The sequence below is a fragment of the Oryctolagus cuniculus genome, chromosome 11 (genome assembly GCF_964237555.1).
Source record: "Oryctolagus cuniculus chromosome 11, mOryCun1.1, whole genome shotgun sequence".
Classification (NCBI taxonomy): domain Eukaryota; kingdom Metazoa; phylum Chordata; class Mammalia; order Lagomorpha; family Leporidae; genus Oryctolagus; species Oryctolagus cuniculus.
In genome coordinates, this window is record NC_091442.1 from 28,563,819 (window position 1) to 28,591,109 (window position 27,291).

General features: G+C 53.3%; 3 protein-coding genes and 1 long non-coding RNA gene across 12 annotated transcripts in view; 1 reads left to right on the top strand and 3 right to left on the bottom strand.

The window, feature by feature from the left end:
- Positions 1–12,546, bottom strand: part of UBOX5 (U-box domain containing 5) — a 33,383-nt gene extending 20,837 nt beyond the window's left edge. For both annotated transcript variants that reach the window (XM_051845220.2, XM_051845219.2), the window contains exon 1: positions 12,412–12,546. The gene's annotated coding sequence lies outside the window, so the exon portion shown is untranslated. The remainder of the gene's footprint in view (positions 1–12,411) is intronic.
- FASTKD5 (FAST kinase domains 5) lies at positions 1,059–3,954 on the bottom strand. Its single transcript, XM_070052015.1, has one exon. It carries the CDS (start codon positions 3,952–3,954, stop codon positions 1,522–1,524), a length of 2,433 nt encoding a protein of 810 aa, XP_069908116.1. The 3' UTR covers positions 1,059–1,521.
- LZTS3 (leucine zipper tumor suppressor family member 3) lies at positions 1,059–23,728 on the bottom strand. 8 transcript variants are annotated; one of them, XM_051845213.2, is made up of 8 exons: positions 23,596–23,721; positions 20,546–20,704; positions 19,835–19,893; positions 19,132–19,288; positions 18,105–18,587; positions 16,981–17,835; positions 12,412–16,746; positions 1,059–3,991 (listed from the first exon to the last, which is right to left on the bottom strand). In XM_051845213.2, exons 2-7 carry the CDS (start codon positions 20,597–20,599, stop codon positions 16,048–16,050), a joined length of 2,307 nt encoding a protein of 768 aa, XP_051701173.2. In that variant the 5' UTR covers positions 20,600–20,704; positions 23,596–23,721; the 3' UTR covers positions 1,059–3,991; positions 12,412–16,047. The 8 variants fall into 8 exon arrangements, with proteins under 8 accessions (XP_051701173.2, XP_051701172.2, XP_002710965.2 ...); XM_051845212.2 differs by lacking the exon at positions 23,596–23,721 and adding an exon at positions 20,789–20,927; XM_002710919.5 differs by lacking the exon at positions 20,546–20,704 and having other exon boundaries at positions 23,596–23,715.
- LOC138844324 (uncharacterized) lies at positions 12,557–21,044 on the top strand. The gene is made up of 3 exons (XR_011379967.1): positions 12,557–12,713; positions 16,621–16,764; positions 20,806–21,044. It is a non-coding gene; the product is annotated as an uncharacterized lncRNA (long non-coding RNA).
- Positions 23,729–27,291: the final 3,563 nt, after the last annotated feature.

Below are 27,291 nucleotides of genomic sequence, written 5' to 3' on the forward strand. Positions count from 1 at the left end.
GAAGAATTCTGGCAAATACACATATTCTAAAGACTAGGCTCAAACAGGTTACAGGTTACAGAGGGGAGAAGAAGAGGAGAAAAGATTACCTGTCAAATAAGAGAAAAGCATTTAACCTCACAGAGTGGGTGGAATACCAATGCACTGAGCAATTTTATAAATGGGGCACTCTGGCTTTTAGAGAAGTACAATACTGCTTATAATTTCTAAATTGAGTTACCTGTCCATCCATGAAAAAGTTTGACTTATAAGTATTTTTTTTTAGAGCTGGTTAAAAAAAAAAAACAGTTGTCACTGCCTATCTCACACAGTTACCCACCAGCAGGTGAGCAGGGAGACCAGAATGAAAATATCGGGTGCAGGGACTGAGGGACAGTTTACGCAAGAGGAGTAGAAATGTGGAAGGGAGGGCTAAATGGAATATATTAAGCTATTTTAACAAAGATTTATTTGAAAGGCAGAGTGACAGAGAGAGGGAGACACAGATACCTTCCATCCACTTAACAGTCAGGACTGGGCCAGGCCTGAAGTTAGGAGCCAGGAACTCCATTCAGGTCTCCCATTCTGGTAGCAAGAACCCAAGTACTTGAGATATCATCTGCTGCCTCCCAGGCACGTTAGCAGGAGACTGGAATGGAAGCACACAGCAGTGGGACATGAACAAGGCACTCTGACATGGGACGTGGGCATCTCAAGCAGCTGCTTAACCTGCTGTGCCACCAGGCCTGCCTCAAGCTTATGGTTTTGAAATGGTTCCTTAAAGTAGGAAGAATCACCAACTATGACAACTAACCAAGTCTAAACATGAAAAAGGACTTTTAACTTTAGAGGGTGTGAAAATACCCACGGGGAGGGGGAGGAAATCTTGAAATGCAAGAGATGTTTTAAGAGATTCTTATTTTAAAGCCAAGTATTTGAAAACCATTTAAGAAAAAAAATTACTTTAGATAACATCTGACTAGATAGACTTTTATTCTAAAAGCCCAAAAATAATTGTTACATAAGGCTTACCAGTAAACACAGAAAGAAAAATGTAACAGCACTTACATGGACCATAGGACTTTTTAAGATGTTTATTATTTACTAAGAGTAATAAGCACAAATTGGTAGCAATTTGTACAACCCCACCAGGTTACAATTCACAGTAACAGACTAGCACCACTCCACCACAGACAAGAACACAACTACATCTCCTCAAGATAGAAGATTTATTACCAAACATATTCCACCTTCTATAAATGTTTTGTAACATGGGTTGAATATCACTTATCTCAAATGCTTGGGACGAGAAGTGTTTCAAATTTCAGATTTTTTCAGACTTTAGAACATTTGCATAGACTTTATCAGTTAAGTGTCTCTAATTTGGAAAACCAAACTCCAAAATCCAAAACATTCTGAGCCTGACGTCAGTGTTCAGTGTGTGATTGTGGAGAGCTGGGATTTCAGGAAAGGGCCATTCCACCTGTAGCTGGTACCATGCGTACGGATAGCTTCTGTGAGTACAAATGCCCCCGAAGGCCCTCAGAGAGCAGAAGTGAACACTTTCTCATGGAGGAACGCCAGCTTTTCTAAGCGAGTTCGTTTCAGGAGTGGGAGCCATTCCCAGTGGGGTAACTCTACCACGCGGTATCCAATCCGAACCAGCTGTCGCCTCTTCATATTGTGCAGTCCAAGGAGATCCCTGGTACCATAGCAATATTGGTTCTTGTTTGTCAACTGAATAGCCAGTTTCACTAGTGGGGCCTGCGCATGGTCTGGGGAGCACAAGCCAGCCATCCCCACTGCCTCTGATCTATCGGCTACATTGCAAAGGGAGTCCCCCAAGGGTATGGCTGCCTTCTCTAACTTTATGGGCTGCTGCTCAGTCTCTGACTCAGCTTCCCCCTGGAAATGCCCTCTGACTTTCCCTTTCAGTAACTGATTCATCAAATCATCTGTAAGGATGACTCCTACATGCTTAAGCCTTAATTTGGTGACATCTTCAGTTGAGATGGCTTCCGTGTTAAATGGCAATGGCTTCATGTTAACATCAAGCTGGACTTCTAAGTCAGAAGATCGGGTATGAGGCAAAATCATATGGTGCCTGATGTACTGGGGCCCACCCAACATGGTCTCAAGTGAAAAGAGGGCTTCTAGAAATTCAGGCTTTGAGGTCATATCCTTTCTTGCTAAGTTCCACAGCTTTTCAGATACCTCTTGCTGGAAATGAGAACTAAGGCGACTGCCTTTATAATCTGGACACTCAATACCAACTGTACCATCAAGAGTATACAGTTCCTTAGACAGTTCAAACTTACTTCTCTCCTGAGCTAACCTGACAAACTCTGGACTCAGAGCAAAATTGATGAACTCCACTGGGAAGTACTCAGAAAATGCCAGGCCCAGCAGGCAGGTGAGCAGGTGTTCTGGGTACTGGTTGAATTCAGGCATCTTTCTGTGAATCTCATTTATCAAGCTGGAATAAAATTCTTCTGCGTTGGGTGGCTTGTAATTCAGAGTTCCAAATGACCACAGAATTTTGGCAACATCTTTACTTCGACAGTGTGCTACCCTGGGAGGTAAAGAAGCAGCCACAGCATTCATTACTCTTTCATCCAGGATGCGCAAGGCCGAGCAGCTCAGAGTCAGGTGCATGACACCCTGAACCCCAAGGGAAGGAATCCGCTGAGGAGCAATCTCTCCAAATCGCTTCATGAAATTTATGTGATCCACGTGAGTGAAACGGAACATTTTAAGAATATTCACTAAGGCGTGACTACTCAGATGTTGCATGTCAGCACAAGCCAAGTCTCCAATTTTCCGCATGGCAAATTCAGAGAGACTACTACTTGACTTAAAGAATCCTAAACAGATTGTACCAAGCTCCTCTAAATTGACCAACTCGATATACTTAAGGATCAATGATTCCAGTTTTCGCATTAGGTCCTGGGGTACCTCACGACTTTCACCTATAATATAAATTAAGTGAATCAGTTGAGACAAAGATAGATCTTTCCAGTGCAAATTAAGATAACTAAAAAAGATTTTTAAATACCGAGGTACTCTGTGACCCAAGTACCGCCACAGATCAGCTACCAGGAGGAGCTGATCCAGATTCATCTCCCACACCTGATGGCAAAATCTGGTTTCATACACATCTAGCATTGGATGGGAGTGAGAGATTCCTAAACGGACAAAGGCTGTCAAAATACTGATCAGATCCGGGGTCTTAAAGAGCCATATGTTTTTCACACTCAGTTGGCAAAGCAATGCAAAGCTGGCACTGGACAGCAAAAGAGGACGCTGCTCTGCAGGCAAAGTGCTCAGCTTGCAGAAATAATCAACAATGATTTGAGGCTGAAGATTGTTTTGATAAACTGTGACTTCATGTAAAATTAGTTCACCTTCTGAAACAGTCAGGGGCTGACAAGTCTTAGCCCTGTGATAGCTGTGAAGCTGGTACTCTGGTCTTAGCTGCAGAAAAACTCGGGTGCTTTCAAGGGTGTCAAAAACTTCCACATCTTCTTCATCCATTCTCCTGGCCCTCAGTGAGCCTGGCTGCAACGTGCTGGCCTTGGAGGTAGAAGCCTTGCTGAATTCCAGACCCAGGAGGGCTCGGCTCGTTGTGAGGATCTTCCGAGAAGAGGAGGTGCCACCAATGTTCTTAACTTTTCTGCTAGGCTGGTGGGGGCTAGTGTGTTTGGGAGAGTCCTGTCCCTTGTGCCTTGTGTTGCTTCCCACATTCCAATATGCCACACTGGGGATTGATCTGGAGGCAAAAGGACTGCAAAATGCTCGGTATTCTAAAGGCTTTAACAACTTGAGAGTGGCTGCCATTCTGGTGTCAATACTGAGAGCACAATCCGCACAGGTGTCACCAGGCAATTTCTTGTTTAAACGGTGCTTGATTAGAGCTGGACGGGGAGCTGTTCCACAGAAACTGCCTGGAAATCTTCGGCATATCACAAGAGCCATGGACCACAAGTGACTGGGCCAGAATTGCTGCCAGATACTGAAAAAAGGGTAGATGAAGAATGAGTGGTTTCCACCTATCACAATACCAAAATTTACACATTATAAGAAATAGATTCAAACTACACTGCTGTTGACTCAAGGCAGGGATAAACTCTGTGTGACTTGCATAAAGGCACAGGGAAAGCCCAGAACCAGAGTACAAGGGGCAGTTCCTGGACTGCTGCTCAATCCAGACTTCCTTCACTGGAGAAGGGAAGTAGGGTCTGCTTGAGAAGACGCAGTTGCTCTGTCAACATTTGACAGGAAGGAGGAAGGCAGGTTTCCCAAAAGAAAGTTAGGAACAGAAGTGAGCAACCCACTCCACCTCTTTGGTATCAGTACATAAAGGTCCCACTTGAAAAACAGGAACATTTGTAAAAGCTGTCATGCCAATAGCACAGGGTAAAAAAATGGGATTACATGTGAAGTTTACTTAACTATACCCACAATAACCTTCCCTGTTCTTAAAGCACAAAACTTGCAGCTACAGATTCTTCCATGCTCAGGCTGTTCCTGCACCTTTGGGAAGATGCCTGCTCTCTCTGGAAGGCTCATAATGGATTCTGAATCACTACTGCAGAGTGACTGTGCCACTGCAAAGTACATTCACAAACTCATTGTGGTGAGGGAGAGCAGATGGCTAAGGGCCTGCTCGCCGTCAGTTCAGGGCTGGGAAGCAAAGAGCAGCTCAGAGCTGAGCTCCGGGCTCAGGGCTCACCGGTTCACACTGCTGCCCCGCTGACAAGCTGCCTCCGGAGGAGGCAGATTAGCAACATTTTCAGTGAGCTGTGTGTTGGTTACTTCCTTACTCTGCCTGAGAATGGTACAAGTCCCATTCTTCTCCCATGGTAGAAATCATGAAAAACTCTAAAATGAACTATGCTGTACTCTTGCTTTTTCTTAATGCTTATTACCTTTCTTTGCACTTAAGTGCCACAGCTTGACAGGACCCAAGGAGACCCGAGCTGCCAATCAATGGACCAGACAGGGCTGTTCTGCAGCAAATCACATGAGGGTCTTAATGGAGCCAGAACAACTTTGTGAAATGCCTGACCAATGCTATTGTCAGTCCCTTCCTACCAGAATCCACAGCATCAGAAAGAGGGGACCAGAGAGAAGCCCAAGGACTTTGTTCCAAAGGCCCAGCTACACAGGAATGCAGGATCTAACTCCTTTGTGAACCAGAGAATTCTTTCACATTGAATCTTCAACATTTGGCTTTTACTGTGGTCTGGGGGCCAGTCTGCTCACCGAGTTTCAACCTTTGGGACCTGATGTTACAGACCAGAGGTCAGCAGACCATGTCTTGGGGCCTACATCCCGTTTTAAGTACAGTTTTATACGAACATTGATGGGTCATTGATTACACAGTCTGCTTTCCCACTACAAGTGCAGAATTGAGTAACTGTGGTAGAGACTGTGTGGTCCACAAAGTGTGGCTCTTTACAGAAAAAGTCCACTTATCTCTGCCACAGACCACTAGTGTATGCCTATGAATACAGAGAGCCGACTTTTCAAAAATTAGAAAAACAAAGGAAAAACAGTACTGAAATAACTTTTTACTATTTAGATAACAACTGAAGATTTACAGGCCTCATGGTAATCAGTAGGAATCTCGATTAATACTGCAACACAGGCATGCGGAGGCAGATAGACTACCAAGTGACAGAATTCCCCAGTTTACAGAGCAGGCCTTCGAAGACTTGCCCTGGAAGCTGGCATCTGAATTTAGGGCAACACAGCAAACAGCTAAAGCCACAAACTGTTCACATCTGTAGTCCTTCACCTCATCTTGGAAAGCACATCCTAAGAAATAACTTTTTAAAGCATCAATTTAAACAAAATAGCCGTATTATGCTTAAGTACAAAAAACTGAGAACACCCCAAATATTCATCCAGTAGGAGGAGGCTGGGCTTGCAGGCACCAAGATTCAGTTTCCCTGAGGAAACACTTTCTGTAACATCTTTGATAACTTAACTGTTTCTCCTTGTTAGTGGGGTTAAAACTGTTAATTATAGAAGAGTATATGGATTAATGAAAAAAACTCTATAAATAATGTTATTTTTTAAAAAAAAGATTTATTTATTTATTTGAAAGGCAGAGTTACAGAGAGAGAGGGAGAGGTAGAGACAGATTTTCCACGTGCTGCTTCACTCCCTACAACGGCTGCAACAGCCAGGGTGGATCTTGGGCCATCTGCTGCTGCTTTCCCAGGTGCATTAGCTAGGAGCTGTTAGATGGCAAGTAGAGCAGCCACGTCTCGAACTGGTGCCCATATGGGATGCTGGCATTGCAGGTGGCAGCTGTTACCTATTATGCCACAACACCGGGGCCCAAATAATGTTATTTTAAAAGCACATTAAATAACGAAAATTATTCAACTGATTCTACCTAAGCGTACATAGTGAAACTACGGTATACAGTCCTGAAATGAACAAAAGAACCATTTCCAAGAACATCAATGTTTGGTGTTGATCCGGTGTTTTGAATTGACTTTTAAATCTTTTTTTTTTTTTTTTTTATTTGACAGGTAGAGATTTAGATAGTGAGAGAGAGAGAGAGAGAGAGAGAAGGTCTTCCTTCCAATGGTTCACCCCCCAAATGGCCGCTATGGCCGGCATTGTGCCGTTCCGAAGCCAGGAGCCAGGTGCTTCCTCCTGGTCTCCCATGCAGCTGCAGGAGCTCAAGCACCTGGGCCATCCTCCACTGCCCTCCTGGGCCACAGCAGAGAGCTGGCCTGGAAGAGGAGCAACCGGGTCTAGAACCTGGTGCCCATACAGGATGCCGGCGCTGCACATGGAGGACTAACCAAGTGAGCCATGGTGCTGGCCCCTCGAATTGACTTTTAACTCGTACAAACACAGTCTAAGTGCCAGGATGCAAATAATAAGAGTCACACCTGCCTTCAGGCTTCCTCTGCGCCAGACCTTGTATAAGCTGTTTTACCTGTTTTAGTTTCAATCCTTACAACTTTTCTGTAAGGTAGGCTTATTGTTCCCAGGTTATTGATAAGAAAGAGACTTCACAAGATTAAGAAATTTGACAAAGGATTAAGAGAAGTTTGCTATCAAAATCAATTCCCAAACCCATATTACTGGTAAACTAGAGAGACAAGAATGGGAGTCAGGAAACGGGTTCCAGACTGAGAGGCAGAGAAAGAGGTGTTGAGCAATCTATGGTCTTCCAGGGTTTCCAAGTGCCAGAGAGCTGGAGGGTTAAACTGGGTAAACCCAAAGGCCTCCCCCACCCGATAGTCTAATATTCAAGCTATCACTGTGGTTGGTTTATACTACTTACAGAAAGGCAAGAAGAGTAACTCAAAGACTGAAATCTATGTGAAGGAATGGTTTGCAGGTTGATCCAGGATCAAAGTAAGCAGAGCTGTCGCACAAATGAAGACCTGAAAGTTAGCAGGAGAGATACAGGATCCACAAGTTAGGATCCAACACAGGAGAGAAGCAAAGGTACCCCAGGATGAAGATGAAGTAAGATCCAGCACAAGAGCACGTGAGAACATAACGCACTGGAAGAGATGAACAGTATCAAGGGAGGGGAACGTACTTCCAATGGGTAACCTGGACAAATGATAGGTTGACATACAACCAAGCCAATAACAGTAACAAAAATTATTAACTCCAGGGAAGGCAAAAAAGTTGTACAAGATAGAAGATGTTCTCATACTCACTGCTTAATATTATGCGGATAGGGCCGGCACCGCGGCTCAATAGGCTAATCCTCCACCTAGTGGCGCCAGCACACCAGGTTCTAGTCCCGGTCGGGGTGCCGGATTCTTTCCCGGTTGCCCCTCCTCCAGGCCAGCTCTCTGCTGTGGCCAGGGAAGGCAGTGGAGGATGGCCCAAGTGCTTGGGCCCTGCACCCCATGGAGACCAGGATAAGTACCTGGCTTCTGCCTTCGGATCAGCGCGGTGCGCTGGCTGCAGTGCGCCAGCTGCAGCACGCCAGCCGCAGCGGCCATTGGAGGGTGAACCAACGGCAAAAGGAAGACCTTTCTCTCTGTCTCTCTCTCTCACTATCCACTCTGCCTGTCCAAAAAAAAAAAAAAAAATTATGTTGATAGTATTTATACAGTTTCATTAATACAAACCTTGACTATTGGCCTAACCATATTATGGAGGATGAAGGGAGGGGAAAAGGAGTAGGGATAGTTGGGTAGTGATAAGAGATCTATGGTCTCAAAGTTCATAATAAACAAGTCAAAAAATTATATATAAAACTACGAAATCAAGAAACACCAAAGCATTTTTTTTCTTTTTAAGAAAAACACACTGAGCATCCCTTATCTGAAATGTCTGGAACCAGACATGTTTTAAACTTGAAAATTTTTTAGATTTGGGGATACTTGCAAATGCATAATGAGACATCTTAGAGATGCAAGTCTAACCACAAAATTCCTTCATGTGTTATATGCACCTTATACACAGAGTCCGAGGCTAATTTTATACAATATTTTTACTGCACCTAGTTTTGAGTCTCACAAGAAGTCAGGGGTAGAATCTTCCACTTGTGGCATCATGTTGGTGCTCAAAAAGTCTTGGATTTTAGAGAACTTGGGGTTTTCAGATTAGGGGTACCCAACCTGTATACCGACCAATGCCAAAAGAAATGGATGAATAGTTAGAAGTGCTAGTAGGGAACCAAGGGATGGAAGAAGAAAGCTGTTGAACTAGTTGGCTGTTTAAACACATATAACTGACAAATTACAAAATTTACAAAATGCATGTTCTAACAGGAAATTATTTTTCAAGAAGACAATGAATGGAGAAGATAACCTCTCTGTAAAATGAAAACATTGAAGTTATTTTTACTGTAAGCACTTCCTATCTACAGAACTTTTTTTTTTTTTGGACAGGCAGAGTTAGACAGTGGGAGAGAAAGACAGAGAGACAGAGAGAACGGTCTTCCTTTTCCATTGGTTCACACCCCAAATGGCTGGCACGCTGCGCTGATCTGAAGCCAGGAGCCAGGTGCTCCCTCCTGGTCTCCCATGCAGGTGCAGGGCCCAAGCACTTGGGCCATCCTCCACTGCCTTCCTGGGCCACAGCAGAGAGCTGGACTGGAAGAGGAGCAATCGGGACAGAATCTGGTGCCCCAACTGGGACTAGAACCTGGGGTGCCAGTGCTGCAGGTGGAGGATTAGCCAAGTGAGCAGCAGTGCCGGCCTCTACAGAACTTCTTTACAGATGCCCAATAACTGACATGACAATAAAATAAGAAATCTTAGAGGCATGAAGAGCCAAAATACTGGCTCAGAGTAGTTACTAATGTTTTATCATGCAATTTTTAGTTACTGTACAGACACCACATCTAACTGTGCAAGTCTAAAATATAACCACTACAGAAGCTGAGTCGTGAGTGCTATGGAGAAGAAAAGGAAAGTAATACAGAAGCAGTAAAGTAGAACAGTAGAGAAAAGGCTCTGCAAAGCAGAGGAGGGCAGGCTGTGTTGTCCAGAAAGAGAAAACATGCTTGAGAATTAGCTCTTCCTTCTTCAAGACGCCCAAGAATGCACAAGCTAGAAAGGGAACTCTGAGATGTTCATCAGAGAGCTCCTGACTCCCCCACTGAAGGTTCACAGGCAGGTACCAGCATTCACAAAGCTGCTTGCCCAGTGCCCAGGTATCCCTCCTCCCCGCCTCTTCTGGGGGTTCCTAACAAACCGGAGTGGAGCTTCAGAAACCCTGGGACCTCGGCACTTCCAAAAGCACTGCCCAAACCATCCTAAACGATGCGATTTTACAGCCGTCAGGAGTGTTACTTTCCACCTTCCAGGTACAGGCCTGGACAAGGCCACGTAGCTTCATTCTAAACCACAGTGCAGAAGTTAAGGGGGAGACAAGGAGAGGAAGGCAGCCATGCGAGCTGTAGACTAAGTATGACGCCCTCAGCATACACAATTTATCAGTTACCAGATCTCATCTCTCAATTCTACCTTGTCCCATGAAAACTGCCCCAAATAAATGGATATTCCAAAGCCCATTCTTGCCTCAGCAAATTATCTGAGCAACACTGAAGACTAATAAAACGAAACAGCTAACTTTCTCGAGATGATGAGGTCTCCTGCTGAGACTCTACCAAGATTTAAAGCCCTTGGCAAGGGCTTAGCAGAGGCTGGGGAATCTTTTTTCTGCCAAGGGCCATTTGCCTATTTATAACACCATTTGTGGACCATACAAAATTATCAACTGAAAAACTAGCCTGCTATAGTTACTTAATTTTGAGCCCTGCCTGCAGTTGCCTTCGCAGGGCCAGACAAAGTGATTTTGCAGGTCTTATGCAGCCTGTGGACCGGATAGTCCCTACTCCTGGCTTAGATATTGACAGGAAGGACCTTCAGCAGTTAGTAAGGATGTTAACTAGCCTGGACTCTTCTGAGCTTCATTAGGGCCACCAGGAGATGGACCTACTAGTATCATGAAGGTAAAGCATCATTGCCAAAATGTTTAGATCAGGGTTAAGCCAAGCCAAAAACCAAGCTAGCGATCCATCCCCTATTCTTCGTCCTAGAATCCATACTTACAGCAGAGAAAAACAGCAATCACGATCAAGGTGAAACTTTCAGCCCACACAGTCCACCCTCCAAGACTCTGCTATTCTTCTATCAGAATGACAAGAAAGGAAATGGTATGTGTACACACACACACACAAGGGGGGGGGAGAGGGAGGGAGGGGGAGAAGGGGAGAAGGGGAGAGAGAGAGAGAGGGAGAGGGAGAGAGGGAGATGGAGAGGGGGAGGGAGGGAGGGGGAGGGAGGGAGGGAGAGAGAGAGAGACCCACAGCTCATTGTGTTAGAGCCACAGCTTTTTATTTTGAGGGACAGGGACAGAGAGATTCCATCGCTGGTTCACTCCTCAAATGTTGGCATGGCTGGGGCTGTGAAACTGAAAACAGGGATCTCAATCCAGTTCTCCCATGTGGATGTCAGGGACCCAACTTCCTGCGTCATCTTTGCTGCCTCCTAGAACGTGCATCAGCAGAAAACTAGAATCAGAGCTGAGGCAAGGACTTGAACCCAGGCACTCTGGTATGGGACGAGGCTATCCCAGCCAGTGGCTCACCTGCTAGGCCAAATGCCTGACTCAAGTCACTGTTCTTAAAGGGTTTCATAAGACTGATTTAGAAAATCTTCATACAACAAGGAGCAGACACCTGTGTCCTTTCAGCCCATCCAAAAGGGACTCCAAGAGGAACGACAAGATCCAGGCAGGTAGAGAGAAGTATCTGCACCCACACAGTCATTGAGAAAAAAATTCCCAAATGATCTGAACATCCATCCCTCTTAGCTCAGGAAAACACTTGGTTTTACCTCCTTTTCCAGTTCGCAAGGCTGTGTAGTACAGTATTTCAGACAAGCGGAGGAGGAACTTCAAAAGTTTTATATCAAGGGTGACTTACTCAGGCAATGCATGACAAGGCCTTCCTGGAAACCCAAATAACCCAATGCATGGGGAGAAAACTATCCTGACACCTAACGACCAAGGCCTCACTTTCGCCACTGCGTTATGCAGATCTTATTTTGGTCTGCGAAAGCCACTGAGTGCAGGGCGATGCAGAACCCCTCAGGAGCAGCAGCCATTCTCACCACTCACAAAGTGTGCCCAAGGGCAGAGAGCATGAATTCAGAGCTCAGCAGCTTCACAGGCCTGCAGCACAAAGCCCAGGCACAGTTAGTGCTAAAGCACTTGGCCATCGGCAGCACAGTGAGTGACAAGGAGGCGCCACCTGAGGACGCTAACGAATGAAGCCGCTTTCAAGGATGCCCCCCCCAACACCCCGGTCCCCGAGTCAGGACAGAAGAGCTGTGTCATGGTTTACAGAGGAAAAAGGCAACTTTCTTAGCTCGGGAGAGAAAAAGGGCAGGGGCTGTCAATAGTACCCTCAGGCTTCTGAAAATGGGAAAGAGGTATACATCACATTGACAATGACCCAATTACCTCGTCCCAAATGCTAAACAAAATACTGTATGGCCTTGCTGCCCAAAGTGTGGCCTTATAGCCCATCCGCATCGGTCTCGGCTGGAAGCAGGTCAGAATCTCAGAACCCGGCCCACGCCTGCAGAACCAGCACCGCCAAGCGATCCGCACGCACATCAAGGTGTGCTACCAGGTGCGGCACAGTCCCTCACTACCCCGCAATAGCCATGTGAGAAAAGCACTGCTACGATTTCCATGTCACAGAGGAGAAATCAAGGCTCAGGTAAATCGCTCGGCCAAGGTCACAGACCTCCGGAGTGCTGAGGGCCGGCGAGATCCTCCCGAGGGCCGGGCCTGCGAGAGGCGCCTGTCACTCCGACCAGGAGGTGCTGAACAGGTTCTCCGCGCAAAAGCCAAGGCCAAGGTCGGCCGCGAGCGCAGAGAGCCACGGCCGCTGCGACCTCTCTCCCGGCCGCTGCCACTCACCTGAGCCTGGCAAAGGCGGGCGCTCAACACCAGACTCGGGATGTGTTGAGAGCTGCAGCGACGCGAACACTCCTACAGCAACGCGGGGTGTCAGCACTCCACTTCCGCCCAGCTGCCTGCTACTTCCGCCTGCGGCGTCAGGGACGGGTGCCTCAGAGGCTCAAAAGACACCGTCAGCGTTTCCCAAGGACGTTTCCTACTGGAGGATGTCGCTGAGAAGAGTAAGGGAGTCTGGTACTTACGGAGGGGAAACACCACGCTGGATGGGTCGCTGTGCGAGTCATCAGGCACCTCAGACACAGGTTCGAATCCCAGGATCGCCAGTCGGGGGTCTTATCGCCTTGGGAAATCACGTAAACTCTCTGAGCCTGGTTTCTCTAAAATGCATTTACAAGAGAACATATCTGTGACGTGCTTTCAGGGGGAGAGTTAATAATGGGTAAACAAGCTTGATAGACATGCCTGTTGGGCGAAATGGATGTAAGAAGCTGCGTTGAGGAGGCTGGAGCAGGGGCGATGGCCAGGGTGGGGGCCCTCTCCCCCTGCAGGGGCTCACGCTCCAGTAGGATGGGTACTTAGTCCAGCAGGAACCTTCACCCAGCCTATGGCTCTCAGGAGGGGCTGGGGCTAGACTGCTGCTCCCGAGGGCCCTTGGGGGTGCTGGGAAGGGTTTTCATTCCTTGTCAGCACCCTGGCTGCTGGAACAGCCAGCCTGAGGGCTGTGCAGGAGACCTGAGAAGTCACCCACCCTCCAGGGCACTGTCTTGGTGTAGAGAGGATGCCTCCCGGCAAGAAGGGACACTCCTGGCTCCCAACTCCGAGCTCTGTGGAGGGCACTGTTGGCTTGGGTGTGAATGCGTGGTGACCCCAGACCCCCGGTGCCACTGCCAGCCAGCCTGGGGCAAACACAGCTAGTCCCCGAATACAACCCCACCCTGGCTGGCAGAGCCCAGGGATAGCACCAAGCCCACCCCCACAGAATGAAGCCGGATTGCTGCTCCTCTTCCCCAGATTACTCGATTTCCCAGTGTTCCTTGAAGTGGGAAGAGCACGTGACTGAGTTCTGGCCAACAACAAGGTTTAAAAGAGAGTGATGGCAGGGTTCTGGGAAAACCTACCCTCGGGATAAAGTGGTGCAGCTTCAATCCCCTCCCAGAGCCGTGGCAGCCACCTTGTGGCAAGGAGGGAACACGCTGGCATGGGAGAAACAGTCTAGGGCTGCAATGAACGAGTACCTGTAACACGCACCTGCTTCTCATCAGGTGAGGAAAGATAAAGAATGCTATGAGGTCTTGTGTAAGTCAGGGTGTGCTACTTATAGCAAAACGCATTGGCTGGAGGCTTTTTGAGGATGACCAAGGGGAATTATCATCAAGGGCAGCTCGGCTCTCTGCTGTGTAGCACGCTTGGGTCCCTTGGGCCCTTGGAGCCTCACCACTAATTGCAAAGCCGTTCTCAGCTTCTCTTCCATGCACTCCTCCCTCAAACACATGACCTGCCAGTCACGCTAAGGTAGCTCAGGTGATGGCGTGCTGCTTCTGGCTGTCCCAGCTCACATGCCCTCTGGCCAGCAGGCTGGCGGCCAGGTTCTGAGCTGGAACTGCCCTATCAAGGGCAGTCTTGGCTGAAGAAAAAGTTCCACTGGGCAGAAACGTGAAACTACAGCTCCTCCTGGGCAACACAGAGAAGCTTGGCTCGGGGCCAGCCTCCTCACTCGGCCCGGTGAGCACCCCTGCCCTCATGCCCCCCTGGGAAATGCCGGCTCCAGCTTTGCCCTCCACACCCCCTGCCCAGGCCTCACCTCCCACACCTGCACAGACATAAGCAGACCCAAGAATGCCAACAGGCTTTCTCCGTTTTATTTCTTTGGGAAAGGAAAACGAAGTCTTTCCGTCACATATGGTAGAGATATATATTTATATATATATTTATATAATTTCTTTTGTGGACATCTCAAAGCTGAGACTGTCATAATTTCTATTTTTTTTTTTTTTCCTACTAATGCCTTCTCTTCTCCCAGACCCTGTGGCCCTGGCCCAGGTTCTGGGGCAAGTGCAGTGAAGGGTGAAGGGAACAGGCAGTGGTCTCCAGGGTGGCCTCCTCCCCAGCCCGGAGATGTGGTGAGGACCACCCGGCAGGGGCTGTGCACGACTAGGAGGCCACGCGCAGGGGCACTTCTGTCTTTGTGGGGGGCGCACAGCACATGAAACAGTCACCAGTCGTGGGAGGAGGCTGGTCAGGGCTGGGGGGACTTACTCACAGTAGTTGTCAGCTCTCTCTACCTTGCACCCCAAGCTCAATCTTGAGGGTGGGAGGAAGAGAGAGAGTTTAAGAGACATACAAGGGCTGAGGGCCAAGCCTCCTCATTTTTATTGCTGGTGAATTAGAAATTTGCTTTTCCCTTCCTGTCTTAGGGAAATGGATTCTGAGAGGGCCCCAAGAGGAGGAAGTGACATCAGCTGTCCCAACCCTGACTGATGGCCATGCCAGGCCTACCCTGGGCAAATGCTGGGGCACCTCAGGGCTCTGGGAGCCGAGAGTTCACTGCTTGCTCTTGTGTACGCCTTGTTCTTCAAGGGGAGTATCATCCAACCCTCCCCAAACCCCAAAACAAGGGCCTCAGGCTCAGACTTGGGCCAGTGGAGCTGAGAAGTGGGCAGTGCACCAAAGGTCAAACAGGATTTTCTACTGGAAGAAAAGTGAGATTTGGGGAGATAGGCAGCCTGGGAAGAGGATGTTCTGAGCATGAAAGCAGAGGAGGCTGGGGGGGATGGAATCGGGCAAGACACAGGAAGACATCCCAGACACTCATCTAGCCTCAGACACCACGAAGGGAGTGCCCAAGAGGCAGGCAGCACTTAATAGCTGTCGTTAGAGCTGGACAGGGCCCTGGGTGTGGGGTCAGCCAAGCAGGTGGGGCTGTTGCCCTGTGGGATCGTGGCCAGAAGGGCAGATCTTCCCTGGGTGCTGAGCTTCCAGCCCCAGCCTCCACTCCCCCAACACACACACAGGGACACACACTCAGGACCAGGCCAGGCTCTGAGGCCTGAGCCCAAGAGACCTTGGGAGTGGAGAGAGGCTGGGCAGGTAGCCCTCTCACCACAGGCAGGCCATCTGCTCCCTCTTGTTCTGCCAATCTGCCCAGGAAGGAGGGCCAAGGTCTGTCCACTCCGGCAGACCCCGTGCACGCCCCTTCAGGCTCCCTGGCATAAAAAGTGAGCACAGAGAGTGTCACTGGACACAGGAGGACCCACAGTAGTGGCCCGGACCCCCAGAGGGACTGGGACAACCTCATGGCACAGCAGGCCTGCCACCTCCCTCTCCAACAAGGGGTGCCAAGAAGGGGAGCGCCACTCTCCTGCTGCCTGGGCCCTCAACACTGCTCACTCTGCCCTCCCCCATTCCCTCCTGGGGAAGGAGGGTCCGAGAGGGCAGGCCACTGGGACAGGGCTGGAGCTGGGAGGGCACCGGTGGGGGGTGGGGGGGCAGGGAAGAGCCTGGTCACAGCTGCTTTGAGAACCTCTTTGGTCTGGGGATATGGGGCACACAGGGAAGAGCGGTGGACGGGAGGGGGACCCTGGGGACCCGGGCTCCCGACAGGGCGTTTGTCGGAAGGCCGCGTGCCCAGGCGGTGGATCAGATCTCCGTGGACTCAATGCGTTCGAGGCGGGAGGGGGTCCAGGCTTTCTTCTCCTCGCTGTGTGGCGGGGTGGGCGTGCTGGCGCCCCCCGCGGCCCCGCGCTCGCGCAGCCGCCGCTCCAGCTGCTGGTTACGCTGGTACATCTCCACGTAGCTCAGCTGCAGCTGCTTCTGGTACTCGATGACCTTCTCCTTCTCCTCCAGCCACACGCGGCGCTCCTCGGCGAAGCTGGCGCCCTGGCGCTCCCGGGCGCGCCGCTCGGCTGCCAGCTCAGCCTGCAGCCGCCCCACCTCCCGCCGCAGGGCCCGTGTCCCGTTCTCCCCGCCGGCATCCGCCTCCCCGTCCACGGAGGCCAGGGAGGCGGCGGCGGCCACTCCGGCCTGACGGCGCATCTTGGCTTCGTCGCTCTCGCAAGTGGCCAGCGCCTCGGGCGGCTCGGCCGGGTCCACGGGCGTGAGCGGCGGCTTGAGGCAGGCCGCAGGCAGCTCGCCGTCGCCCAGCTCCAGGCTGGCCTGTTTGCTGCCGAACGAGTCCCTCAGGCTGAGCAGCTGCTCCTCCTTCTCTCGCAGCGAGGCCCGGCCCTCCCGCAGCTGCGACCGCAGCCCCACAATCTCACTCAGCTTCTGGGACACGTCGGCCTGCGAATCCTTCAGCTGCTGCTTCAGGAGGGAAATCTCGCCGGCCTTCTGGCACACCTGGGGCAGGGAGGGCAGGTGAGGGGGAAGCCCGGCTGAAGGTCAGCTCTGGAGGCAGCCAGGCTGCCCAGGGCCCAGCCCCAGCCCTCATCAGACGGGTAGGCGTGGCACTCAGGACCCACAGCTCAAGACCCTGCCCCACTGTGGTGGTGGGCTACCTACCGCTCTGGGGCTCTCCAGGGGGACAGAAGGAAGGGAAGCCAGAGGGTGAACACCCAGGCCCCCAGCCCCTACCTCCCATTTGGTTTCCTCCATCCGGGGCAGGAAGTCGGCCTGTTCTTTCTGGCAGGCGGCCACCTTGTCTTCCAGCTCCTCCCGCTGCCGCATCAGCCGGGCCGTCTCTTCCTGCAGCTGCTTCTTGTCCTGCTGCAGCCGCAGCACCTGCAGCTGGAGGCCCTGCTGGGCGCGCTGGGCACGGCGGGCCACCTGCTGCAGCTTGCCGCTACAGCCCTGCCGTAGCTCGGCCAGCTCCCGCTCCCACGCCTTCTGCCGCTCCTCCAGGACCTGGGCCACGGCCGCCTCGCTCTGCTCCAGGCTTCGCCGCAGAGCTGCCACCTCCTGCTCCTTCTCCCACAGCCGCTCCTCCAGCTCCTGGATCACAGCACTGGGAGAGGGCGGTGAGCAGGCTGCAAATGGCAGGCCTCCCCCGCCGCCCTCCCCGGATCCCAGGTGGCCTGGCCGCCCCATGGATGATGACGACCCACTCTTGCTGGAGGCCCGCCCGCTGTCGGAGGTCCCCAGGTCCTGGTAGCCCGACCCCCCACCACTGCTGCCGCTCCCATAACTGGCAGTGCCAATGCGGTTGATGTGGCTGGTGGAGGCACTGAGGGGTGCCAGGTGCTGGCTATAGCTGGAGCTGTAGGTGGGCAGGCTTGTGAGTGAGTTCCGGCCTGAGTCTGAGAGGCCACCCCCACTCCCACCCGCTGGGGTCATGGTCCGAGACTTGTCCAGTCCACCCTTGAGGCCTCCAGGGCCCTGTCGTCCCTCGGGGGTCCCGTTGGTCTGCGGGGGACACAAGTTCTGCATGGAGTGGAAATTCTTGGGTACAACAGGCTTGAAGGCAGATGGCCGAACTAGCGGCTCTGAGCACTACGTAAAAGCACAGGAGAGGGAGGGGCACTGGGATGAGACAGAGACTGGTTCAGCCCCACCTGCCACCCCTCATGGACCTCCCATCTGGCGGTCCCCTGGTCTGGCTCTCCACCACGTAACTCCCCCAAGACAGTCCCTCTTCTGGATCCACCACCTGGACTTGGCTCCCCAGCCTTCATCCCGGCCCCTATATCCCAACCCTCCTCTCTGGGCTGCCTCCCGTTCCCAGACAGAGGCTGGGAGAGACTCAAGCCTTGGAGACTGACCTGGTCTAGCTTGCCAGAGGTGGCCAGGAGCTTGGGTGGGTGGCTGGGCTCACGGTACTGTGGTGGGGCCTTGTCGCTCCCACCGCTGCTGCTGCTGCCACCGCTGCTGCCCACCACATTGCCGCAGACATCAGTGTGGTCACTGCCCCTCAGCTCGCCATTGAGGTAGAGGGAGTTGGCGAGAGTCTTGTCTTCTGAGGGGTAGCGGCCTGGCCTCTCCCTGCCGGCCCCGCTGCCGCTGCCGCTGCTGTGGGGACCAGGGAAACCACCCTGGCTGCTGCCACCCCCCGTGCGGGTGCCCACGCTCTTCATGGCGAACTCCTGGGCGTGGGCCACCCCACTGCCCACACTGCTCATGGCCAGGCGGGGGTCTGGGGGTCCAAGCTCAGAGGGCCGTGGGGCAAAGGCCAGGAGGGGATCCCGGCCTGGGTCGGCACGCACAGGCAGTGTCTCGAGCTTCGCCATGGCTAAGCCAGGGGTGCGCTGCGGGCACAGATGGGAAGACAGATAGGTCAGGCCCCACCCCCACTGCTACCACCATGCCCCTCAGTGCCTGCTTCCCTACAGTGGGTACAGGAGGTTTGAGACATCCAAGGTGAAGGCACAGGGCTGAGGTGAGGGCGATAGCTTGGTACTGGGGACTGCTTGTGGCCCACCCTGTAAAGCCCCACCCCAGGGCACTCTGCAGACCCCCTCCCAGCTTTGCTCAGCCCCCCTTCCCCCATTCCTCAACTTCTGCCTTAACCTCATTGCTTCCATGTGTCTCCCAGACAGTGACCCCCTCAACTGCAACCCCCAAAATTTAGGGGTTCTTTACTCTGGGGGTGGGCTTCTATATCTCAACTTCATGGGCTGGGGGGATGGTGACAGTACCTGAATCCAACAGGGAAGCTCAAAGTCAGGGCAGGGAGAGAAAACACCCCTATCCAAAAATTGAGATGGGGTCTTCCCAGTTCCCTAACCTAGGGCGTTGTAGTCCAGGGGGCAGAAATGGAAGCTCACTACCAGCGCAGGCGTCTCTCCTTGCCTTTCCAGGGGGGTAGAGGGCTGACGAGTCCTCAAGCCTGGGCCCCTCGGAGGCTCGGTCTGCAGGGGCCATAAGCCTCCCTCTCGCAGTCGGGGCTCGGCCCGAACCAGCAGCGCGACTTTGCAGGGGCCGACTGAGCCATCCCGGCCTGCAGTGTCTGCGAAATGGGAGGAACGAAGGACCTACCTCGCGGAGCTGCCACGTGCCAGGCGCCCCGAGACAGCGGGGCAGGGTGGGCGGGAGCTGCTGGGGCGGCGCGCGGCTGGGGCTCCGGTGGGCACCGCCCCCGGCACACCCCGCTCCCGCGGCTACAGCGGGCAGCACGAGAGGGCCCCTCCTGGAGTTCCGTACTCCACGGAGGGCCCAGCAGGCTGAGGCGGGGCAGAGGACCCCAGCCTGCCCGCTGCGGGCGCCCTCGGAGCCTCCCCCTGGGGCCTGCGTTTCCCACAGGTTGGGGGTGGGGAGGGTAGGGGCGGGGCCTCCCTGCCATGGGCGCCCCAGAGGATCCCGCGCCTGCCTGCCGAACACTACTAAGAATTCATTGCAACCAGGAAGACTTCCTGGATCACTCCCCTCCCCCGCTCCCTGTGGACCTTGACCCTGTTCAGTCCACCGTGAAGTCCCCGAAGCGCTAGTGCAGGGGTGCGTCCCCCCTCCCCCAAGGACGGCCCACAGGAGCAGGGGGAGCAGGGCCTCCGGTTACCTGCATGCAGAGAGGCCCGCTTCCTGGTTCCTTTGTCTCAATTCTGCACCTGGGAACACCTGCCCCAGAGATCTGCATAATCCAGCCGGGCAGGCCACCCCTCCCTACTCCCCCAGACTCCAGGTAGGGAGCCTCCTTCCCCATCAAGGTGAGGGAGTGCCCCTTGAGTGCTCTGAAGACCGGCTTCTACCCAGAAGCCCATTTCGAATGCTGGGACCTCCCCGTCAGGCTCCAGACCTAGGGAGCTTGTTCCAGCCACCACACCAGGAACTGCAGGCCCAGGGTGTTGGAAGTCCACCAGCAAGCCAGCCCCGCAGGCGTGGACAACACGTGGCCCTCTCCTCCCTCTCCCTTGGCTGTGGTCCTTTCCCACACACAAGGCTGTGTGACCCTGAGCATGAACGTTGTGCCTTATGCCTCCTGCCTCACAGTTGCTGCACTGCTCCTCTCCCAGCACACCCTAGACTGCTGCACCTTCCCTCCCTAAACAGGGGTCCCTTTTCTCCCCATCCATGGGTGCAGAGTAGGGAGCGGCTGAGGACTGCTAGGATGGAGGCTGAGTGGCCTGGAGCTTGGAAGCAGTGGGAGGGAGGTCCTGGGTAGGGTTTGGGGAAAACCTATGAGGGTTTTTAGCAAAACCTCATAGAGTTCAGGTGGGGAGGACAAGGGGAGATCTGGGCTGGGGCACTAAGGTAAACGTGACACTCTTACCACCACAGGGAGGAGACTGCTTAGGGGGAAACAGGTGCCTCTTTCATCCCTCATGGAGAAAGCACAGATTGCCAGCGTTCAAGGGTGGTGTGGGTGGCCTGGCTTCAAGCTGGGGTAGCAGAGTGCCCAGAAGTCTGAGAAGCAGTGTGGAAGTAGGCTCTGAAAGCCAAGATGGGGGGGCTTCAAGAACGTGGGGGCACGGGATGGGGGTTGAGCCTAGTGGTTCAGACACCCGCTTCCCACCTGCGTTTGATTCCTAGCTCAGCTCCCACTCCCGACTCCAGCTTCCTGGTAACGTGGACTGTGAGAAGCAGCGGTGATGGCTTAAGTGATTGCACCACACGGGAGATGGTCCACGTGGGAGACCTGGACAGCGTTCCCAGCTCTCGATTTTGCTCAGCCTCACCCCGGCCACTGCAGGCACTGGGAAAGTGAACCAGTGAATGAGACCTCTGTCTCTGCCTATCTGTCTATCTCCAATAAATAAAAATAAAAAGAATGTGGGGGCAGTTCCTAGTGTTAAAAAAGAAAGGGGCCGGGTGAGATTAGAATTGAAGACTGAGCCCTGGACTGGGCAGCTGGGCTATCACTGGTGTCTATGTCAGATGGTTTCAGAAAAGTGGCACACAGCAAAGGCAGCCTGTGGGGTGGAGGGGTGTGGAGGGAGACAGAGGCAGACTTCTCTGCCAAAAGAGAAGACCATCATTTACGGAGGTTTGGGATCCGCAAGGCTTTTCACATTTTTTAATGCTGAAGGCAGAGATCCAAGGTGGAGGCAAGGGAGTCGGTCAGCGGGCAACCCCCAAGGCCTGGGACTGGGGAAGACCGGACCTCAGAAGTGACTGCGCTGGTCCTGAGTGACAGGGATGTTTGAGCCGGTGCTTTGTAAACTGTAAGGTGCGGCATGAACATGCAGTACCATGGCCTCTGACGTCCAGGAAAGGAGAATCTGGACACAGGTTAGGGCGGGTGGTATGTCACTCTGCCCCACTGTTTCCCTACAGTGTCATCCTACCCATACTCAGAGCCCAAAGTCCTGGATGGAAACAAGATCCCAGGACCACTGTCCTGAGCCTTCTTTCCCTGGGCTCTAGCCGGGGGAATCCTTGAATATCAACCCACGGAAGCCCTCCTTGAGTCTCGTTCCCCAAAGAGCTTCCTGCCATAATTCCAGCCTGCTGTGGTCAACCTCTTGCGGCCATTCCCTGTTCCTTGCCTTTCTCAAGCTTGGGCTGCTATAGCCTCTTTGCTCAAAACCCCAGCAGGGAGCTAGCAGAAGGAGGGGAATATCACCCCCCCACCCCCACACACACACCAGAAGCAGAGCCTGAGCCAAAGGGAGGGGTTTGAGCTTTGTCTGTGGGTCAGGGTCCAAAACTGACCCAGGAAACTAAGTATGTCCGCAAAGGCAGCCTCATGGCATCAGCTGACACCTTGAGACTGACGGTTGTTGCCCAACTCTGCCTCTCTGATCAGCTCTCAGTGCCTGGGACATTACACACAGTATTCGTCACGCAGGGCCAGCTGGACTTGCTGGAGGGACACACATGGGTCCCTCCAGTTCACTGTGACCATCCAGGCCTCCTCCTACTTATATCTCTCCCATAAGAACACTTGCGTTTCAGAGCCTCCACACCCAGCCACTCCACCTCCTAACAACCTCCGCAGACCCTCCTGCCAAGTACCCTGGGTGTGTGTGGGGGGAGGGGGTGGGCGGCGGTCCTCGCTGGCCTTTTACCTCCTGCATCCTCTTCCCAGGGCCACTGCCAAGGAACTCTTTCTAAAGGGCATAGCTGATCTTATTTCTGCTCTGCCCAAATCCTGTGTGAGCAGGGCCAAGTGCAGTAGTGGGAGTTCTGGCAGCACCAGCTCCAGGAGTAAATCATGGCTCGGCTGACGGGTGGAACCTCACGCAGGCTGTTTCACCTTGGGTTCTCACACCTACCTTGCAGGAATTTTGAGAAAGTGTATTATGGGTAACAAGCCTGGCACTCCTCTCGGCCCCCATAACCAGAGCATGGCTTGCGGCAGTGCCCTCGAAGGCCTCTCCTGAGGCCCAGCCTCTCTCTCCCCTGACCGAGCCCCTCTCCACTCCACTCTCCTCAGCCTAACCCACATCCTTCTAGAAACAGTCCAAATGCTGCCTCCCTGGACAGCATTCCTGGCTGCGCTGCAGTGGGTCTTGGAGCACTTGTCTCATGGCACTCCAGAAAGATTGCATTCTGAATCTTCTCCAGGATGGCCTGTGGGTGCTCCAGGGGCATAGGGTGCGAGAATCTTGGGGGCCTCCAGGCTGCCTGGCACCAAGAAAATGCCAGGTAAATGCATGTGGGAATGCTCGTTTTGAGAGATGCAAACAGGCAATGAGTTCAGGCAGAGAAATCAGGAAGGGCTTCCAGGAAGAAGGGCTGAGCAGGGAGGAAGGGATTTTGGAACACTGTAGGGCTTTTGGGGGGCAGAGATCTTCAGAACTTCTTGGTTGGGATATGGGAGGGGAGATCTTAGGAGCCAGGAGGGGAAGGGGCCCATCCCCTGGAGCCTGGCTCTGATGAGCGGGGTTTCAGGACTGAGGGGACAGACAGCGCACCCCCCCACCCCCAGCACACACGCGCGCGCACACACGAGCCTCCGCTGGCGGAGGGGGTCGCCGTTCACCAGCAGCCCACGGCCCGCAGAGCCAAGGGAGAGAGCGACACCCCGGCCACAGGCGGTCGGCAAAGGTGCCCGGGGTCTGTGCGGCGGGAGAAATCCCGCCTGCACCTCCCCGGGCTCCCCACCAACGCTTGTGGCCCCGGGGGGCGGGGCGCAGAGGGAAGAGGTGACATAATCCGAGCCGCACCCCCTCCGGCCGCCACCTCCCCCCAGGCCGGGCGAAGCATCCATGACATCATCGGCCCCATCTCTGCTTCCCTCCCCACCCCCCCGGGACCCCAGGAACGGGACGCGCCCCCTCCCCACCTCCGAGTCTGGCCAGACGCACCGCGCGGTGCAACGGGCACGGCGGCAGATCGGGGCTGGGAGGGGCGCGGGGATGGACCAGACTCACTTACTCGCTGCCTCAGGGTCCGACGCGGGGTCTCCGACGCAGGTGCCACCGACCCGGCTCGCTGGCGCAGCCCGAAGCCCGCCCGGCGGGGCGCGCGGCGCGGGCCCGGCTCCGCTTCGCGCCCCTCCCGCTCCCCGCCCGGCCCCGCCCACCAGCGGCTGCGGCAAACGCGGGCCCGCCCTCCAGCCACGCCCCCCGGGACCACCAATCCCCGGGCTGGGGCGGGGCGCAGCTCGTTAACCCCTTGGACACCACGCCCCCCTCCCGCGCGTGGGTCTCCTCGGTCTCACCGGCTCCAGGTCTCCGAAAGTCTGCAGCGAGTCCCTCCGCTGGTCGCCTGCTACGCCCTCACCAAGCCCTTGGGCTCAGCTCCCGGTGTCTCCGCCAACAAATCCAACAGGACTGCGCCCTCCCTAAATCCCGCGTCTTTGGCGAGGGGGAGCAGCCTCTCTTGGCTTGGGAAAGGGTCTCTCAGCTGGGAGCCGCGAGCTCCGTTCTGCTCCCGCGCCGGCTCTTCGGGACGCGGCCTCCTGCAAACGTCCTGAGACTCTGCAAGTCTGCCAGGTGGGGGCGGGAAAGTGACCCGAGGGGAAGCCCTGCCCCGGGCGGGAGCTCTTGGGAGCTTCGAGTGGCAGTAACTCCAGCCGTCAGAGAGCGGAGCGACTCGAAACTTGCTGCTCGCAAGGCTCACCGCGCTTTCACTCAGCACAGCTTGAGGGGGCGCTCACCCCCTGCGCCTGGCCCGGCCCCAGCCCCCACGCAGCATCCCGGAGGAGAGGGCTTGGTCCCTGACCCCGTACACCAGTTTGGCACGTGCGTTCGGCGTTCATTGTGGGGAATTCTCACTCGGTCCCAGGCGTCCCGGGAGGAGGGGGTCGGCCTTGGCCTTGGCTTTGGCCTTGGCCTTGGCGAGCCGGAAAACAGATCTGGCCATGGGTTCCGCAGAAGCAAGTCTTGGGACTCGAGGATCTGTCTGCAAAAACCGCAGCGCCTCCTCTACGCTGGGATTTAACCCTTCATGTAAATCTCACTGTTAGAGCTGATGTGTTTGGTCTTCTGTCATCCTACAGTTTTTATTTTTTGCTGTTTTCTGAATTTTTCTACATTTGCTTTTATCTTCTACCATCATTTTCAAGGCAGAAAGCCTGTTTTTAATTCTAATGGTTGCCTCTAAATTAGTAACAATAGTTTGTATTTCACACATTACCTATGATAAATCATCTTTACATTCTCCTTTATGCAATAGGAAATTTAACATGCCTTTCCATCTCCTGGCCTGCTGCCCTTATACCTATACATATTTGTCCACTTAATTCAGAATGATAGACCCAGCTTTTCCAATCCATGTTTAAATCCCGTTTGTTTTCAGTGTCACTGCTAGTTTTTTATGCTCTAATTTTTCTTTTGATTCAAGCGTCTGAGCTCCTATCAGCTGGTTCACTCTCCAGGTGTAGCCAACAGCAAGGACTGGACCAGGCTGCAGCTGGGAGCGGAGAACTCAGTCCTGGTCTCCGGTGTGGGTGGCAGGGACCCTCCCTTCTGCCTCCCAGGGTCTGCATTAACAGGAGCTGGAGCTGGGAATCAAACGCAGGCATCCAGAGGTGGGATGTGGGCACCTTAGCCCACGTGCGCGTCCCTATGCTCTCACTGTTCTGATCCTCTTTTGGACCCAACTTTCATGTGACAGTGATTTCTGGGGAGATTTTATTTTTAAGATTTATTTTATTTATTAGGGCACAGTTACAGAGAAAGATGGAGAGACAGAGAGCTTCCACCCACTGGTTAACTCCCCAAATGATAGGAATGGCCAGGGCAGGGCCAGACCTAACCCAGGAGCCAGGAGCTTCTTTCAGGTCTCCCACATGGATGCAGGAGCCCAAGCACTTGGGTCATCTTGCTTTCCCACGCCATAGCAGAGAGCTGGATCGGAAGTGGAGCAGTGGGGACTCGAATTGGTTCCCATCTGAGATGCTGGTAGGTCACAGATGGCAGTTTTACCCACTATGCCACAACCCTGGCCCCTCAGGGAAGATTCTTGAATGTTACATTTTTTTCCTTTCTTTTTAAACTTTTTTTTTTTTGACAGGCAGAGTTAGAGAGAGAGAAAGAGAAAGGTCTTCCTTCCATTGGTTCACCCCCCAAATGGCTGATACGGCCGGCACTGCACCAATCCGAAGCCAGGTGCTTCCTCCTGGTCTCCCATGAGGGTGCAGGCCCCCAAGCACTTGGGCCATCCTCCACTGCCCTCCCCGGCCACAGCAGAAAGCTGGACTGGAAGAGGAGCATATGGGATGCAGGCAGAGGATTAGCCAAGTGAGCAACGGCGCCAGCCCCCCAAGCAGCATTTTAACCGCTGGGCCAAACCCCCACCCTTGGTTACAGAACTTGAGTCCCTAGCTTTTCCCATCAAGACTCTCTTGTTCATAGCTCCTTGTCTCCCACACCGAAAATGATAGCAAAGCTGGGCTTGTCTAAGCCAGGCAATTTGCCTCGTGCTTCTGAGTTTTCCTCTACCCTAAACGTCAAATATTTTCCCAGTTTAGATCTGTGTGGGCCTCTATTAATTTTCCAAAATACAAAAGAGGCCTTTTCTACTTAGAAAAGCCTCCTTGAGATTGGGCATTTGGGCTAGCAGTTTAAGATGCCTGTGTCTCATATAGGAGTACTTGAGTTCTGCCTGATCCCAGAATTCCTTCTAATGCAGACCCTGGAAGGGAGAGGTGATATCTCAAGTATCTGGGTTCCTGCAACCCACATGGGAGACCCGGATTGAGTTCCTAGCCCTTAGTTTCAGCCTTGGCCCAGACCCAGCCATTATGGGCATTTGAAAAGTGAGTAAGTGGACAGGAGATTGCTCTCTCTCTCAAACAAACAAGATGGCCACCCTGGCTTTACAAAAGGGGAGTTTTCTTCTAATACGTTCCTGGGCCAATCTGTGAACAGACTGTTATCGTTTTTTTTCCCCCCTTTAAAATGAACACACTGGATCATCAATGTCAGATAAATCTATTCTTATTCTCTGCATCCTGGGAGGCTATCTCCTGTTCTTCAGTCAAGAGTACTGTGTGTTTTCTGGAGTCACTGAGGAGTGGGAGTTTAGCCTAACAGTTACAATGTCCATGTCTGACCCAGTTCCAGCTCTGGGATCCAGCTTCCTGCTAACGCAGACTGTGGGAAGCAGTGGTGATGGCTCAGGTAACCTAGTTCCTGCCACTGATGCAGGAGCCCTGTGTTAGTTTAGGGCTTTGGGACAATCCAGCCCTGGCAAATTCTCTGTGGGCATTTCAGGAGTGAGCCAGCAGATGAGAGCACTCCGTCTCTCAAATAAATAATAAATCAGGCCGGCGCCGCGGCTCACTAGGCTAATCCTCCGCCTAGCAGCGCCGGCACACCGGGTTCTAGTCCCGGTTGGGGCGCCAGATTCTGTCCCGGTTGCCCCTCTTCCAGGCCAGCTCTCTGCTGTGGCCAGGGAGTGCAGTGGAGGATGGCCCAGGTGCTTGGGCCCTGCACCCCATGGGAGACCAGGAAAAGCACCTGGCTCCTGGCTCCTGCCATCGGATCAGCGCGGTGCGCCGGCCGCATTGCGCCGGCCGCGGCGGCCATTGGAGGGTGAACCAACGGCAAAGGAAAACCTTTCTCTCTGTCTCTCTCACTGTCCACTCTGCCTGTCAAAAAAATTAAAAAAAAAAAAATAATAAAT

Coding starts and splice junctions, on each gene's coding strand:
- FASTKD5 (XM_070052015.1), bottom strand. CDS start 3,954: ATGGCTCTTGTGATATGCCGAAGATTTCCAGGCAGTTTCTGTGGAACA.
- LZTS3 (XM_051845213.2), bottom strand. CDS start 20,599: ATGAGGGATGAAAGAGGCACCTGTTTCCCCCTAAGCAGTCTCCTCCCT. Junction 19,894..20,545: donor GCAGTCTCCTCCCTGTGGTG/GTAAGAGTGTCA, acceptor TCTCTGGGGCAG/GTGTTCCCAGGTGCAGAATT. Junction 17,836..18,104: donor CCTCTGGCAAGCTAGACCAG/GTCAGTCTCCAA, acceptor GCTTTTACGTAG/TGCTCAGAGCCGCTAGTTCG.